Genomic DNA, 16,597 nt, shown 5'->3' on the forward strand with positions numbered 1-16,597 from the left:
TTTTATCTGAACCCGCAATGAAAATTTAAAGAATACGTCGTGTAGATTTACGTTACATGCTTAATGTTTTATCAAAATCAGTTGGTACAGAAACGAACGACAGGTGTCGAAAGATTTAGATTTATTATAGTCATAGAGCCATAGACCGAAAGTCTAATAAAAAAAACTGCGATTTTGACCACTTTAAACCGTTCGCAGCAACTCATAACAACGTTGATTTATTTCGATCAAATTTTCAGCGCGTGTATGCCTGACACAGATCCACAAGACGAATTTTTTTGAGTCTTCATTGCAAGCTCAGATGAAAAGGATGTTAAGGGTTGGTTGACTTTCAGATCTCTTTCACGATTCTGATCAATTTTTTTTTTTAATTATTTATGTATATCATCCAACAAATAAACCTTCTATCCTTCACAACAATCAGATCGTTTGGTCCAATTTTACAAAAGTTATTCCATTTTAAAGGGTACGACAGTACTTATTTTCGGCATAGTATATGATATAATCGAAAGTGCGTGAAAATTTGTCTTGTGGAGACACGCGAATTGAAGTTCTTGTTGCGCGTGTCTGCTAAATTGCTTCTTTCGGTTTAAACCTGACAGAGCGTTTGATCGCAGCTGTAGAAAGAGGTAAAGAACAGGCAACGGAATTCTTCCATCACAACATTGCAAATATAATAAAAATATCAACTTCTCGATCAAATTACACCAGGTGTCCAAATACTTCGCTAGTGTGAAACTCGGCGAACTCTTATTATACAAATTCCAGTTATACAAACTGTTTGTCTTCCAATGAGTTCAGATAAATTGAGTTATGCCGTACACTGTTTGTATTCGTTCCCTGGTCAATAAATATGTCGTGTATAGTTATAGCTCAGCGGTTCAAACCGCGCAAGGAAAACGTGAAAGCGATTTTACGTATGCAAAGTGCACTCTGGTATCGATAATCCTGACTCATGACGTCGTTCGATGTATCAGGAAGTATCTCATTGTTCTTGCGCAAACATGCTCATGAAAAATGTACGAGCAAACAGGATACCATGGCTTATGGAATTTTAAGATGGCCCAAAAACCGAGTAGGCGAAGTTTGCCCTGCTTTAGAAATTTATTTGTCTGATAGCTCGCCGTTATAGAAACGAATAATTCACCGAGTCAACCATAAGAGAGACGCGATGGTCTCTGCTGCCTGGATTCGATTCACCGTTAGTCTCGCGACGCGTGTCTTCGAATTAATTCGCGATTAATTATGCTTTCTAATCTCTGGAGATCAGGGAAATTCTCCTGAGAGTTCAACTTACACTAAACATCCTAAAGTCAACAAGACCATCGACAGTTTAGCTAGAGAAGCACGTGAACGCATCGAAGATTAAATAAGAGATCTAATCGTCCAGCTAATCGCTAATTGCGTAGAATTTCACCGATTTATCGCTATATAACGCTAATGTCTGTTTGCGTTAAGTTAGTCGGAAAGTTTTGTCATCAGATTTATATATTCGCAATTTTATTCGGGGATTTCCATAAATCATAAGTCTTAGTTGAAATGTACGTATATTTGAACCAGAAAAAGAATAACCTTTTCGAAGCATAATAAGAGAGAGAATATAAAATGATGCGAGATGGACAAAAATATATTTCGTAATAATGAACGGTTGTAAAAAAGTGGTGTAATATTACTTGAAAAATTATCTACTGTTGAAAACTTGATCGATGAATTATTCGAAACATTACAAAATGCATCGTTAGAGATTTCATATTTCGTACAAGTGTTAGATGATAAAATTTATAGCGATGGCAACTTTCACAGTAGCTCGGTAGTTCGTTTAAATCTTTATAAAACTTTCATACAGGAAAAATAGTCGATACACCGAATCTAAAACCCGTATAATCCCACTACAGATAAAGAATAATTTCACAATAAAAATGAAACACTCGGTAGATAGTTTAAATCGATTATCAGATAAATGAATATCGAAAATTGCACTAAAAACTAATTAATAGAAATTATATTTAAATTTATTTCTTTCCTTTGAAGGACCAAAAGAAAGTACAGAAAATTTTTCGACCCAATTCTGTACTGTATCGGTCGTTAATCATCGAGAGGACGTTTTTTAACTAATAGCGAGCTCGAGGGTCGTACGCTTGAATTATTAACGGGTTTGATCATCAGCCTAAATCGTTTTAATCCCTTGGAAAAATAGCGCGACTGTCGGCTACCACGATCCAGCGTAATGCAACGGAATTACGAAATCTCTCGCGTAAGGATTATACGTTGAAAATTTCGTGGGCGTTCTCGCGCGCGACAGCTCATTCTATTCGCGAGGAATTGATTAAGCCAACTTCCGTCGTAAATTCAACGCGTTGTAGGCACCTTCGTGAACATTCGACCGTTGTCGTCAACTGGTTGATGTGTCATCGTCGACTCAACTTCGCGTAACGAGAACATCTACGTAAATTGCAAGGATCGGCCTGAGGTAACTAACGAGAAAGTTCTAGCCGTCAAAGTTGACGACTCATCAGCCACGATATTGAATGCAAACGAAATGTAGTCTAAGTTCAAGCTACGTGTTAGACAGATCTGGATTAGAGACCTACATTCGGTATTCCTATTTAGAATTTGAACCAGAGAGCAAGTTTGTTCTGTTCGTAATGGTGGTTTATCTGTATTCCGATAGGAGGACAAAGTTCCTTTAAAGTAAAAAATGTATAGTTAATGGAAGACGTATAATGAAATTGTAAATGATACTTTCGAGGTATATCGAGAAATACGTGTACAATTATCTTTTCTTTAACTTCAAGCATGATTTCGAAAGATATAGCAAAGATACTTGCGAACAAATAATCCTGAGTGTATGATATTGTTTCATGAATAGCTCATAATATTCAATGGTTACATAGATATGTTACATTTCTCAAAAAAAAAAAAAAAAAAAAAAAAAAAACAAGATAATTATGTCTTTTTGGTTTGATTAACATCCAGAATTGTACGTATCTTATACGATAGCCTGAATCTCAGAAAAGTAGACAAAAAGATCGTTTGTGAATTGAAATATCATAATATATGTGCGTTGTATGGAAAATAGCAAATTGCATAGCAGTTATTCTTAGAATCCACTTTCCAGATTGTTAGATCTACGTGAAATTTTCTTAACTACGCTATACTTGAAGAACAGAATGCGATCCTGTTGCGCGAACAATATTTTCGCAACTAATCTATCAGCGAGTGCTTTTCGTCTTCCACTCACCAGGATGCTTCGATAAAAGAATTTTATGAAACGTGTTTCTCCTCGAGAGGTAGAGGTTCGTTAAGCGAAGTCTGTGATGCTGGAGTCACAGCGGGAAAAACAACACGGCAACTTTCTCGCTGGAATCGAACAGCGAAAGGTACAAACAGAGAAAGGAACGAAAGAGGACCTCGTATTTTAACGAGCATCTAATAATCGATAGTTCTCCAATACAAACTCGATTAAATTGTAACTCCATATCGGAGACCTTGGCCGTTTATCACGGTGACTATGTTTTGCCTTACATAATGCATCGATTGTGACAATTAGGATCGTCGAAAAATCTGTTACCTCATAATTATGGTTTAATTACTCGACTGAGCCTCTGAGAGACACCGGTGGATAATTAACGGATATGGAGTACGGAACCGTGTTTACCTGACAATCGGTTAATCAAGATAGGCTTTGTATCCGATTACGGCTGCTAGTATTACGTGATCTTACGCAAAGTACTTCCAGTGTGATAACCAACGGTCTGTAACCGATCGAATGTACCTGGACGATTTACGTAACGATCATCTGCTCGTTTTCAAATGACAAATGGCACACGCGTTGCGTTTAACCTCTTCAGAAACGAAATTGTCACAGGTACGAAAAAATAATTGTTTTTAACGTTTCAAATAGATGTTCGGTTAAAGAACTTTCTAAGGTAACAAAACTGTAATTTAACTTCTCTTTGAGAACTTACAGTTCTGTAGAACAGTGATTCCAAACTTTTGATCGTACATTTACGTGACCATTATATTTTTATACTTTTTAGTGCCATGATTCAATTAAAAGAAAACCAAAGGTACACGCACGCTAATTACCAATTACCGTACGCTATATCTCCAACAAATTAGACAATACCCAAATTGCTTATATAAATTTTCACGGATTAGAAGCATTTCTGACATCCATAGGCCGAGGAAATCTAAAATCTTTCCTTTTCACCTTCTTTCTCAAATTCTCGAAGAAAGAATTCTATCTACGAATCATGTACCCTCGCCATAAAACAATTTTTCTAGTTTAACGATCCTTACTTCGTTGAACGCGCGTCGATACTTTTTATCTCCATGCCCACGCGTTTTCACTGTTTTCCTTTCTAGACTAGAATCTTTTCTTCGTTTCCCCGAGATACACAAGGGCCAACATGTACGCGACTGCACGTGTATCACATTCACATTTCATAGAGGAATAAAGTGGAAATCCTCGAAAATTCGTGAAGCTTTTACGAGACACGTGCTAAGCAGTGGCACAAAAATAGACTGGAATCAGCTTTTCGCGTTATATACTTTCCCGTCTTCCAGCTAATTTCTCGAGCCTGATTGATGGCTCTCTTTAATGACCGAGACTTGTCTTGCCTTCCATCGGACCTTCCATCGCATTCTCCCATCGTTGTTCGTTAGTTAAAGAGCGAGAATCAACGAAACTATATACGAGCGTAAAAAGTGTGCGGCACAATCGTCCAACATTTGATCAAGGAAATTGTAGGATGTTAAAAAAATAGGTTAAATTCGCGCGAACGATCAAATATTCTACTCGTTGACTGAAACAATTCGAACCTCGTTTCCATCCCAACCGCTTTATATACGGGTAATTTTATTTAATTATAATATTTTTATTGCTAGACCGCGCATCTTTATGTACTTATGAAAAATTAAGAGCTATGAAAATGCAAAGAACTCACGTAATACGCAAAAATGTATGAATTTGTACTATTGTATTCGTGTTATTGTACTTGATGACTAGACGAGAGTATAAAAATGTAATTTATTATCTTCTTCTTCTATGATCTTCGAACAAAATATCCGAAGAAGTAGCACTCGTTCCGATATTTAATCGAAGAAACAAATGCTTCCAGAAATACTTCATTATTTATTCTCTAAATAACATACTAAAACACGAGAATCCGTGTAGTTGGTAGTTTTTTCCGTTGTAAAAACAACTTTCGAGGACTAATCCAGTGATACACAAAACGTCGAATAACTCAATCAATGGAACAATGTGTCTACAAAAGTGGCAACTAATCCGAGCTTCTCTATATTCCGTATCAAAGATCGTTGGATAGCTTTGTCACTGAATCCTCCACTTCGTTTCATTTGTTTCTTTTATTTTTAATACGCAATTTTTCGGCACGAAATGGCGCTCCAGGATGAATAAAGCCAGGCAAACGAGAACAAAAACGACGATTAAATCGGTGAAACCGCAAGGTATTCCCAGCAATGCGGGAGAATTCCAATTGCCATGACTCTGACTCGATAGATTTACATCCGTGGCCAATTGAAAGAGCGCTCTGTTTCCATCCTTATTTTTCACATCTTTTTCATTAGCGAGATAGAAGCACAGACAAAAGATCGAACTATTATTTTCCATATCATATATTCACATCGAATATCTTGTGGTTTCTATGTAAATTTTGCAGATTGATCGAGTTTGATAAATATAGTTATGGCAGTCGCGAGTAATAGTACTAACGAAATTTCTAAATGTTCGTATATTGCACATAACATATTCACCAAAGGTATCTACAAGTGTTCGATGACTTTCGTATTTCGTAAAACTGAAATTCCGAATAAAACGAGGCAAATAAAACAACGTGTAACAACAGTGTGAAATTTCCAGAAAAGTATTGCTGCAAAATAATACTAGATATTTCTTACGCTTTGATCCGCTTTGGGAAGCAGCATTTATGAGTTTGGATGCGCAAATGTATAGCGGGTTTTGCTTGAATACAATAAGAAAGAGCAATCTAGAGATCGAGGATTCCTGGAAAGAAAGGTTCGAGTTAGAACTCGTCACCTTTTTGTTGCATTCCACCGAAACGCGGTGTCTTTCGTTGAGATTTGTATGGGAAATTCTCCGTACAAATCCGTGAAAAAGGATTGGAATGCTTCAGTTTCGTTGCCACGACAACGGGGCATACAAAATGCGAAAAATACACGGAATGCACATGATATATAAAGATATATGAAACGACTGAAACAAAGTTTTTCTAACAGTAGATATTTAAACTGTATCTTTTTCACTTTTCACTTCTCTAGCTTTATTCGTAAAAATACAAATTTGCTTAAACATCCAATTTATTTGTGACGCAAAGCATTTAAAATCGTTCGGAGATAACTGGAACGAAATCGTAGCAAATTGAAATTGGAAAAAGCGGAGTTCCATGCAAGAATGAATATAGACAGAACATAGAGATAATCGTACTAGTATAAACGCGAGCAGAAAGAGTTGAAACATATAAAGAGAATAGCAGAGAAGCTTGACGTACTACGTTCAATTTCACGGTTCTTCTGAGACTTGACGGGGCGTGAAGAAATTCGCAATGAATTACCCGGCATGATTCGCCGAGAATTCAACATTATGCCAGACTTAAAACGTTCTTTCGAGGCTTTACAGCGTGTTCTATGTAAATCGAGAGCAACGGACGAACCGCTGACCTTAAAGCGATAGACTGACTTGATGGCAATTCACGTTGTTCTTTTCGTAACGTTCTAAAATGTTTTAACCACTTTCGCTGGTAAAAGAGAATCGAAATCTCGATGATTAAGAAGTCGAATGATTCGATTATTGTGAAATCGATCAACAGTTTTATTAAGTATATCTTCTTTTTTTCTACTTTGAAAATCCTGTTCCTACTTTTAAATACTCTTCCTACTTTTGTATTTTGACCCGATTCATCCTTCTATCGCTAAACAATCACATAATTGAATGAAATAAACACTCAAACGAAAACTATCAAATAAACTCTAAAAGTTTTGGCACGTTGCCCAAAAACCTTCGAGTTCCGAAGCAAATCGTATTTAGCTCGATTTAAGTTTACGCAAGGACACTACGCAAGTAGTCAATGCGTTTTCATAGACGTTAAATAAACGACGAAGGTGACACGTAGAAAAATATACGAAGAACTTTCTGCCGGACTATCGCGTTAGTCACATTATTTCCAGAGAAAGTGCGTGAACAGTCCGCTTTGGTTTCAAACGGAAGATTTTTTGCGACATACGAAAACTCTTTGTAGACGAATCATAACCGTAACAACGCGTTGCTCTTCCTCACAACGTTTCCAGAGGATAGCGTCTCTGAGGATTTCCAAAAACTACGAGCGGCAAAGAATTTTTCTCCGCGATTTTTCAATTATCTCTCAAATACGCGTTTAAGCATTTACGAAATTATGTGGAGGGACTAGAGATAACAAAGAACCACTCGCGGTGTTCCATACTCGCTTTTGATCGTGCCGAATAAAGGATACAGATGACGCAAGCAAGACCATCCCCGAAGAGTTCTCAATGAGAGACAGAGGCTACTTTCCTCTAAGCACGAGTTGAAACGAGAGGAGCTCGGGAGGCCTCCGAGAAAGCGTCGAATATTATCGAAGCTTATCGAAAGCTTTTTTCAACCATTTTATCCATTTTGCCCATAGAACCGGATACTCCTACGACACGAAGTCCCCAATTCATTATTATTCCAATGTATCATCCCTCGTGCTCTGTATTAGGAATTCCATTAAATAGGAATTACGTCAAATTAATTCGAAAGATCAACGCTTTGATGATGGAGCGAGAGATATTGCAGATAGCATGTGACACGCTTTGATTATGTTGAGAATGGACGAGGAAGGGCTTGCCAGGACACGATAACGAATGGCCGTCCTCAGGCGAAACCCAACTTGCGTGGACACAAAAAGCACACCGATCTCGGCAGAATATTAGACATCCTTAGAATGGTTCCATTGGAACAAATTATTCTTCTGGTCACATAAACTTCTCGTACGACTTGATGATATTTCAACGAGAACGTATGATACTCGTGGGTTTCCAGTCAGATGGAGAAATGCAAGATGGAACGTCTCTTAAAAAGAGTTTGTTTGGTGCAGCAAGTTTTTTAAAAGATACGCCCGATCCAAACGATATCAGATTTATCAGAACAAGGTGGCCCGTTTCGGCGAGTGCTACTACCCGACGATCGGCTCTTCTCGGTGAAACTTCTTATCGACGATTAGGGAAATTTTGCTCTACAAAAGCGAAACCATCCTCTGGTGGCTCGTGACTAGTCGCTTCATACCGAGCCGCAGGTAGGGAAACTTGTTTCAGAGAAAAATCCGTCGCATTTATAAAGATGCGTCCTCACTGACGTTCGCCGACATCCATTCCCATACTGTTTGCGAGCATTTTCGTAAATTGCTCCTTTTTAACAGTTTGCGAAAACAAGAGACGGCGACATCGGTCAGTTTGTTTGATAGTCCTAACGTTAATACACCAAATTTGCTCTCTACCTAAACGCCATACCTTCTCTCTCCTGGTTCTTTCGACAACGATTGACGGTTTTCTTTCGACAACGATTGACGGTTTCCTTTCAACGAAAGTATATATTTGCCCTTCTTAGATTACCCTGCATTCAATCGACTAATTGAAACAATCGATTCGTTCGGTGTCCATGACACAGGTTCGTTCATCCTCGACCTTGAACCACGGTTCCTAAGATTTTCGCTACCGGAGTCCCCATTCGATAATCAAAAAACAATTTGATATATCGGAATAATGAGATAAGCGCGTGATAATCGACGAACGTGGAAAATCGTGTGTTCGGTTAAACAATTTTGTCGAGTGTCGAGCGAACAACGATTCGTAAGTTTTGTGCGTGGTCTTTCATTGTTTGCTAGGCCTCTGTGGCCAAGAAGAGAACGGAAATATGGCTGAGAACGAGAGACACGTGGAAGCAGAAATCACGGAGCTGTCGTCGGATTCTGTGGAACATCGGGTGTCTCTTTACCCTATTACGGTACAGAAACCATTTCATAAATGAGAAACACCATACGGTAATAACTTGCTAGCTTTTGAATTCTTTGATTCGAAGATATCTGAAAACCTATCATTCAAAAATCATTCGAACGTGATCCTAAGATCGTTCAAGTCGGATCGAAGACATTCAGAAACCATTACGGACACGTACAGATTGAAAATCGAGTCACATTTCTGATACAGCGTGGTCGAATCATTCACAGTCACAAACGGAAATATATATTCGAGATAAATCGTCGTTTCAATTTCAAATTTCAAATTCATTTCTAAATAATTACATCTTCAAATTACATATAGCATTACTGCGATGCTCATACCAATCACTAGACCGAACTGTTTATGCAAATTCATTGAAAAGGCAGTTCAAAGAAAACTCAAAGCAGTGCAATTGAAATACATATTTGTCTCATCCTCTGAACGTTATAATCGACGATTACGTTATATATATTGTATATTTTCACATATAACGTGCATTTTCACGCGTTTCATTCTTCCTGCAAATGTATGAACATCCACAATCCACCAACCGCAGTATCCTCGAAACAAATATCGAAGTAACGAAGCGATGATACCGAAAATGTTATATTAGACGGAATCAAATTATCAATCTACGACAAGAACTACCCATCTGCCCACTCTTCCGAATTCAATTACCCAATCTACGCGATCTAAAAGCAATTTCCATTATCCTGTCGCAGATGGAGAAGAAAAGGCACGTCGTGGAAACGATCGCAGAGTCTGCAGTGCGAGATCCGTGCAAAAAGGAAACAACACACGCGTTGGAGAATCGAGCTCAGAGGTTACAGCAGACCCAATCGTTGCCACAGCTACAGCCTACCGACACGCAAGACAGGTAAGCACGCGATCCTTTCTACAACGTCTGCCGATTAATATCGTCGACGATGGTTCGAAACGGATGATTCCCGCGGTTTCCCTAACGATTTACGATCACGGCCACGCCCATTGCCCGATCGCTCGAGAAATCGCGGAAAGACACGGAGGAGGCATCAAAGACGAAAAGAAACATGGTATGATCAGACTAATAGGCGACACTGGCGATCAAATTTTCTGTATCTCACACGATATACGCTTTCACTAGAATTGGCTGTTTCTTATTTTTATCGTCGTTAGCCAGCTCCGCGTTACGAGCTCCCGTCTACCATCTGCTTTCCAGTACGAAGAGGGTGTATATGATATTCGAGTACATTTGCATCGTAAAATTTGGCTAACAGATTGTGTTACAGCTACTACTCTCTGTGCTACCACGTTCATTTTATCTTACTGTTTACAATATGGTAATACTGTAAGGGATACGAAAAAAGTTTAAAAGGAATGAACTCTTGTTTTCGAAACTACCGAAAAATGCTCGAAGAAATTAATTACGCGACGTGTTAAACCGTAAGACTCATTATCATGCTAGGATAACCTTGACCCGAGAAACTCTGGTAAACTGGTAACCTTTAAAGCGATTGCGTCAAACAGGTAGAATTTGAAACGTGGAGAGAACAAGTCTAATCGATTTCTCAATCGTTAGAAATTAAAACTACTAAAAAATCACAAGTTTTATAGTATAATAATAATATAATTTTATCATATATTTTGTGAAACGCGAAATGCCGTAAAATGGCAGCTCCGATCGGAATAAAAATGGCGTTGCGTGGTACGATTCCGTGAAAAATATACTTAAACGTGGTAGGAATAAAAATCGCGTGAAGGAAGCTACGTTTGCCAATGATTCATTCAAGACTCGCTAACAAGATCGCGAGTCAATCGAACACAATCTGTAATCTACGATCGATGAAACTGCGAAATTAAAAATCACCAAGATCCTACAGCCACCGAAAAGGTCGCTGTTTAACGAAGAAACGATCGCGAAATTGAGAAATTAACAAAGCGACGTCGTTCACTGGTTAAATTCGAACATGTAAGCATCGAGGAAACGGAGGTCTCGCAACGAGAACACCAATTCGATAATGTCCGGCTCGCGATTCTATTAACACACAATTTCCACGTTACGCCGACCTTTTACCTCGTTTCCGTTCCGAGCGAGAGCCTCCTAAAGGAGCCAATGTCACGACCAATGATCACCGTCGAACATAGCAAATAAGATCCGGTTTTCTACTTCTCTGTGTCTCGTGTTCCGCGAGAAGAACCGCGATTTTGACGGAAGAAAAGAAACAGAAAACGTAGAAAGACGGTATTTTCCTACTAACTACCGAAGTAATTTTCACAGAAAATAGTTCTCATAGCAAGCACTCGTTCTGCTATCTCTTCCTATATATACAATTTCCAACCTAGCCTTTGCTATTCTAGCATCTAAAATAACGATGACAAACTGCGGGCCACATCTGACCCTTGACCCTACCTGCTTGGTAAAGCCATAGGAAAGTGATCATTTCCATATCTATTTCCATACATATATTCCATATATATTTGTCACTTGCGATTTTACATAATGTAAATCTTGTTAGAAGATAGTTGCGTTTGTAAACTATCGAGGCTTTACGGTATCATCTACATTTTCATCATACTAACCAGTTGACTGAAAGATCAGCTCGGTAGTCTGCAACGCGAGAGAAGTTAATTACTCGGGGAATAAAGTTTCCCTTACCAAGGAATTTACTAATTAGCTTTGAACGAAACACAATTTAACAGTCCTATCCCATTTTTCATTCCCTTCTTTACAGCGTCGCAAAGAAATAAAATTCGTATTAGATCGACGAACTCGAATTAATACGTCTCAAGTACAACTCGTTCTGGCTCGAGTGTACCCTCATTCGACATTCCAATCCAACTGGAACGAAACGAGTCAAAAGTAGAATCGTCGAATTGTCAGGGGCGACTATCGAAGTGGAGGATCTCCATTAAAAGTATATCGATCTACCATTACGGTGGCTTTCGTGGAGGTTTTGGGTCTCCTCGATTATAGCGAGCGGAACCCAATTGCGCTGATGGGACACATCCGATAGCGTGGATCCTTCGCCAACATAACCCATAAAATGGCGAGTCGAAAGCAGAGGAGCTAAATGATCGATACGATGCTCTCGTGTCACGGTATTCGCGAGTAGCTCGAATCCAATTGTCGTTTAGCCGTCGAGGAGAGAATTTTATGTGATTGTATTTCGAAATACTGTGACGTGGCATGCTTTTAAAACACCTGATTTCTACAATGTTCCTGATTATTTAGCAAATAAAAATAAATTGTATTTGTCGGCATTTCTTGTAATCACCGTACGTGTATCGCAATCGATCGAGAAACGTCAAAGCATTTAAATACGAATTAAACGTCCAGCACTCTGTCGATTCTAAAACAACATAGGAGAATGCAAATACATGGATTCTCGAAACTAATAAATACATGTTCCTTCCATATCGTAGATATCGAAAGTTACGATGGTGACCCGAGCCATCACTGAATTTATGTGACATGAATTTATGAAAATATGTAACAGAAATTTACAGCTGAAGATACCGCGACGCGAATACACGTTTTAAAGTAGCTGTGACATCAGAATCGCCGTTGGATATTATCAAGAAACTTTCGATATCGACGTGAGAAAATTACCAGACAGCTTATTTACCGCCCACAGATTCTACCGCGGAGATATATGTTCCGCCTGTAGAGAGTACGAGGCGCAAGAACGTCTAATTAAACGTACTAATTGATTTGTGGTTCGTTGGTGTGCGCGGATCAGGGAAAGCAAACCACGTCGAATGCGACGGACCGAAGCTCGCGCGAAAGATACGCGGTGTCGTGATCCAGCTACAATGGAGCTCTGTCGTGAAAAGTTCGATTATTTAACCGTGTCAGCGGAGAATCGCGATGCTTTGAAAGCGAAGTATGTTGCTCGAATGATATTCCTGGTGGTTTGGTTGAATGTAATTGAACGTAACTAAGCTCCGTGTAACAACTTGGTATAAAGTGGAGTTTTCAGCAAAACAAACAGACGTGAAACCAAATTCCGCACTCGATTTAGCAACAGGAATAACGGAGGAAAATTCAATGCTGCCGCTGAGTGAAAAGTTAAAAGTCGCAGGTGTGGCGTCGGCATTTGTTAAACTAGGTTAATTAATTTATCCGGAAATCCTGGAAACCGGATCTACGTGAAATATAACGTGGAGGATATAAGGAACGAGGAACATAATGTCTCAATCGACAGAAAGACACCCACTTTCGCTCGCAAATATTTGATTTTATTATAATTAATTATTAACATATTAACCGCTGAATCTTCGGCGTAGTGTCCAATACTCTCGAACCGAGATAATAATGGTGAAACGTAAATCAAAGCTATCGTATAGTTGACTTTAGTGACAACTTTGATTTCGCTACTTGCTCTGTTAAAGAAACTACATAAAGCTAATGAAGAACAGTCGTCCAATGTTTCTCAAATTATTCTGTTAAATATAATACATTGGCGATCCTTCAACGTCGCGTGACTATTTATCTTAGTCGATCAAAGTCACGAAAATAATTGAGATCGTGTTGTCATTTACGATTACGATCAATCGAAATTCATAGCAGATCGCCTAAGTCGCGTTATTTCGGATTACACTCGCCTGATAGTCACGAAACGTCATCGGGGGCGTGTCCATTTCGGTCAGTCATTTGAACAACACAGAAGATCGTGAAGCTCATTGTCATTCCAGTTAAGCTCGCTTCAAAGTCAGACGTGTCGTGTTTGAGGTCACTTGAATGTATTCAAATATTAAAGAAGAATTGGCTATGTGTATACTTAGTAAAATTCGACGTTCTTTTTCGGCACGGGTCATCCTCCCAACCTTTAAATATTCATAGCGGTAATTTTCTCGCGATCGTATCTCACATATAAAAATTTCTCAGAAATTACGAATAGAAGCCCGTTCAGGGTCAAAATGGTCATTTTCCGAAGTTACAAGCTTCGGAGGATACGAGCCTGATTAATTGCGACTATCTAATTCACGTCTGCCGGAGAAGAAAGAGAAAACCACCGTCGGTACCAGCAAAGCAAAAACCTTGGTGAAAATAGAAATTACACGGTGTAACCAAAATGAACGCGACCAGCAAAATAAAGAGAGAACATCCGTATATGATAGAAAAAAAAAGTTTTTCTATTTACTTCTTTGAAAATAATTTCCAAAGGTCTTGATAAAGTGTTTATGACACTATTGAGAAGGTTTCTGGAGCCATCATGAATTCTTAATTCAAAAATAAATCATTTCTTTTGATACGTTGATTACTTCAAACTTCGTTATTCATATGCAAAAGTGAGATCTCGTTGGTTCAAAGGGGGAAAATAAATTCGAATATCAACTATAATTGAAGTCTTGAATATTTGGAAAATTATAAAAATCTGTAACGTTACAAGATTTCAATGTTTCGTGTTTCAACGTTTTTAAATATCAAAGCGCTCGTGGTATCAAAGCGGTAGATTTCAACGACGGTTTCCGACACCAGCAATTTAATACCGCGAAATGTAGCAGGTATTTTGTGTCTGGACAAAATGTACGTGTACGAAGGAACACAGTAGACGATTCATTATTAATAGGAAAAAGGAAATATGTGATATTCCTAAATAAAGGAAATATCGTAGCATCTGGCCTAACGAATATACTACCTGTAGGTATACGAGTGTCTGTAATTCGCAAGCTATTTCTCATATTTTCATAGTTATTTCAATACGTCGTTCGTAAATTTATCCAACGCGTTGCAACAGAATCGCAATATCTTTTTAATTTGTTTTTCATTTATTCGGGCAACATTCCATTCGATGAAACGAGCTCTTTTCCCATTGTAACGTTACGCGTTAACTTCAACGGCGATCCGAAGTATTGATACGATTAGCCATTCGCGCAATAATTGATATTGAATTTTGCTTGGTATTGATAGTAAGTGATTTCGTCGATAATATAGAATTTTTGTTAGTACCGATTTAATAAAAAGGATATCGACGAGGCCGAGTTTACAACCAATTACTCGTTCCGTTTTTTAATTTGTTACGTTATTTCGTTAGCGACAGTTACATTAACCGCTTGCATGGATTATTAGCGACAGAAGGTTGCTTTACCTCGCAAATATTGCATTTTACTTGAAATATTTTGCGTATTTTTATATTTTCCATGAATGCGCAAACACCAAAAATGTATACGTTAGTATAATATATATAATTTAGAGCATTTTAATTGATTTTGTAGTCATCGTATTGATTTATCTCATTGACGGTAGAAAAATCAGCTCTGTCTATACGATAAATAATTTCCAATTGATCTTACACGATTTTTAATTAGTTCATTAGCTCGTAGATAATTATGACGTGAATTATCAGCGATCGAGATTTACTTTATGCTTTCTCAAACAAACCCGAAAAAAAGAATTAAAATATTTATCTACAACCATCGTGACTGCTGATTAATTGGAACTTTACAGTAATTGCGAATCTCTGTATAGCTCATTATATCCAGCATGTATTACCAGGACCAAAACGGAATACAAATAATGAGCAACCGTAATACTCGCCCTCTATTGCTTCGATCACGATTAAGTGTAAATTAGTTAGAGACGCGATAATTCGAACGCATCTGTATCCATTCAGCAACATCGTAATACCGTTTATTAGCTGTTTTGCCCGCTACAAAGAGGAACTCGCCATCTGTTACAAAAACGATCGCGAATCTACATCACCATCAACCATAATTTGTTTTCGCCATTCGGATAATCCAGTTATTTTTATACGCATAACGATCACGACGCGTTCCGTAACACGTTGGATTTTCAAGCAATTACAGAACGTAGTTACAAACGAGAAGGAAAGGCACTAAATCCCGCTTGGGATGGATTAACCCCTTGCCATACCATTTAACTCGGAAGAATCCGGGCTAAAATATTGCACTCGAATGGTCAGGAAACGAACCAAAGCGACGGAGACAGAGTGTCGAAACTTGAAACATGAGATCGTGCGACTGAGTGCGAAGATAACCGCGGCCGTGTTTAGAAAAAAGACGCCATTCGATGCATCCATACTTGGCCCAAGATTAAGACTACGCGCCTGACTCGTGATATTCAGGTTTGGCTCAAAATTCTCATCACGACTCAGACTCGCAAAAGTATAGCAAGAGGTTGACCCGATATGCTGTTTGTTTTACACGTTAGATGTAGGTAAAAACGTTCAGACATTTACAGAAGGTAAAAGGTCTTTGAACAGTTATTACATTCGCGTCGAAATTGTAAAATACTGGATATACATTTGGAAATACGGTTTGTTAGAAAAGAACAGCGAACATTTCCGAGCTATTGATGTGAACGCGATCGAGTCAAAAATAAAGGGTTTCCGATTTCACGGAATTCGTAATAAAATCGATCGACAATGGCGCGATGTAACGCGGAGATAAATGAAAAGGGGCTCGAGGTCCAACATTCTGCGCGCTTTAAAGAACGAAACTTGCGTTGATAGCAACGAACGAAGCAAAGAAATCTCAATAAATCAGGAGATTTCATTTCGTGCACCGATTCATTCGATACAAAGTAGTTCTTTAATGCGTGTTCGCCGGGTGAATTAAT

The 16,597-nt window shown here is 38.5% G+C and overlaps 2 protein-coding genes across 14 annotated transcripts in view; one reads left to right on the forward strand and one right to left on the reverse strand.

The window, feature by feature from the left end:
* Positions 1-16,597, forward strand: part of LOC138180222 (phosrestin-2) — a 178,954-nt gene that overhangs the window by 133,038 nt on the left and 29,319 nt on the right. For 4 of the 13 annotated variants that reach the window (XM_069113863.1, XM_069113861.1, XM_069113862.1 and 1 more), the window contains one exon: positions 9,759-9,913. In XM_069113863.1, coding sequence (XP_068969964.1) covers positions 9,759-9,913 — 155 coding nt within the window. Of the gene's footprint in view, positions 1-1,215; positions 2,471-8,644; positions 9,078-9,758; positions 9,914-16,597 lie in introns of those variants that run through there. The other 9 variants (XM_069113854.1, XM_069113856.1, XM_069113860.1 and 6 more) reach the window with 5 other exon arrangements.
* Positions 1-16,597, reverse strand: part of LOC138180232 (14 kDa phosphohistidine phosphatase) — a 65,600-nt gene that overhangs the window by 19,049 nt on the left and 29,954 nt on the right. The window lies entirely within an intron of this gene.

Source organism: Bombus flavifrons, chromosome 5, assembly GCF_040668555.2.
Source record: "Bombus flavifrons isolate JBK064 chromosome 5, iyBomFlav1_principal, whole genome shotgun sequence".
In the NCBI taxonomy this organism is placed as follows: domain Eukaryota; kingdom Metazoa; phylum Arthropoda; class Insecta; order Hymenoptera; family Apidae; genus Bombus; species Bombus flavifrons.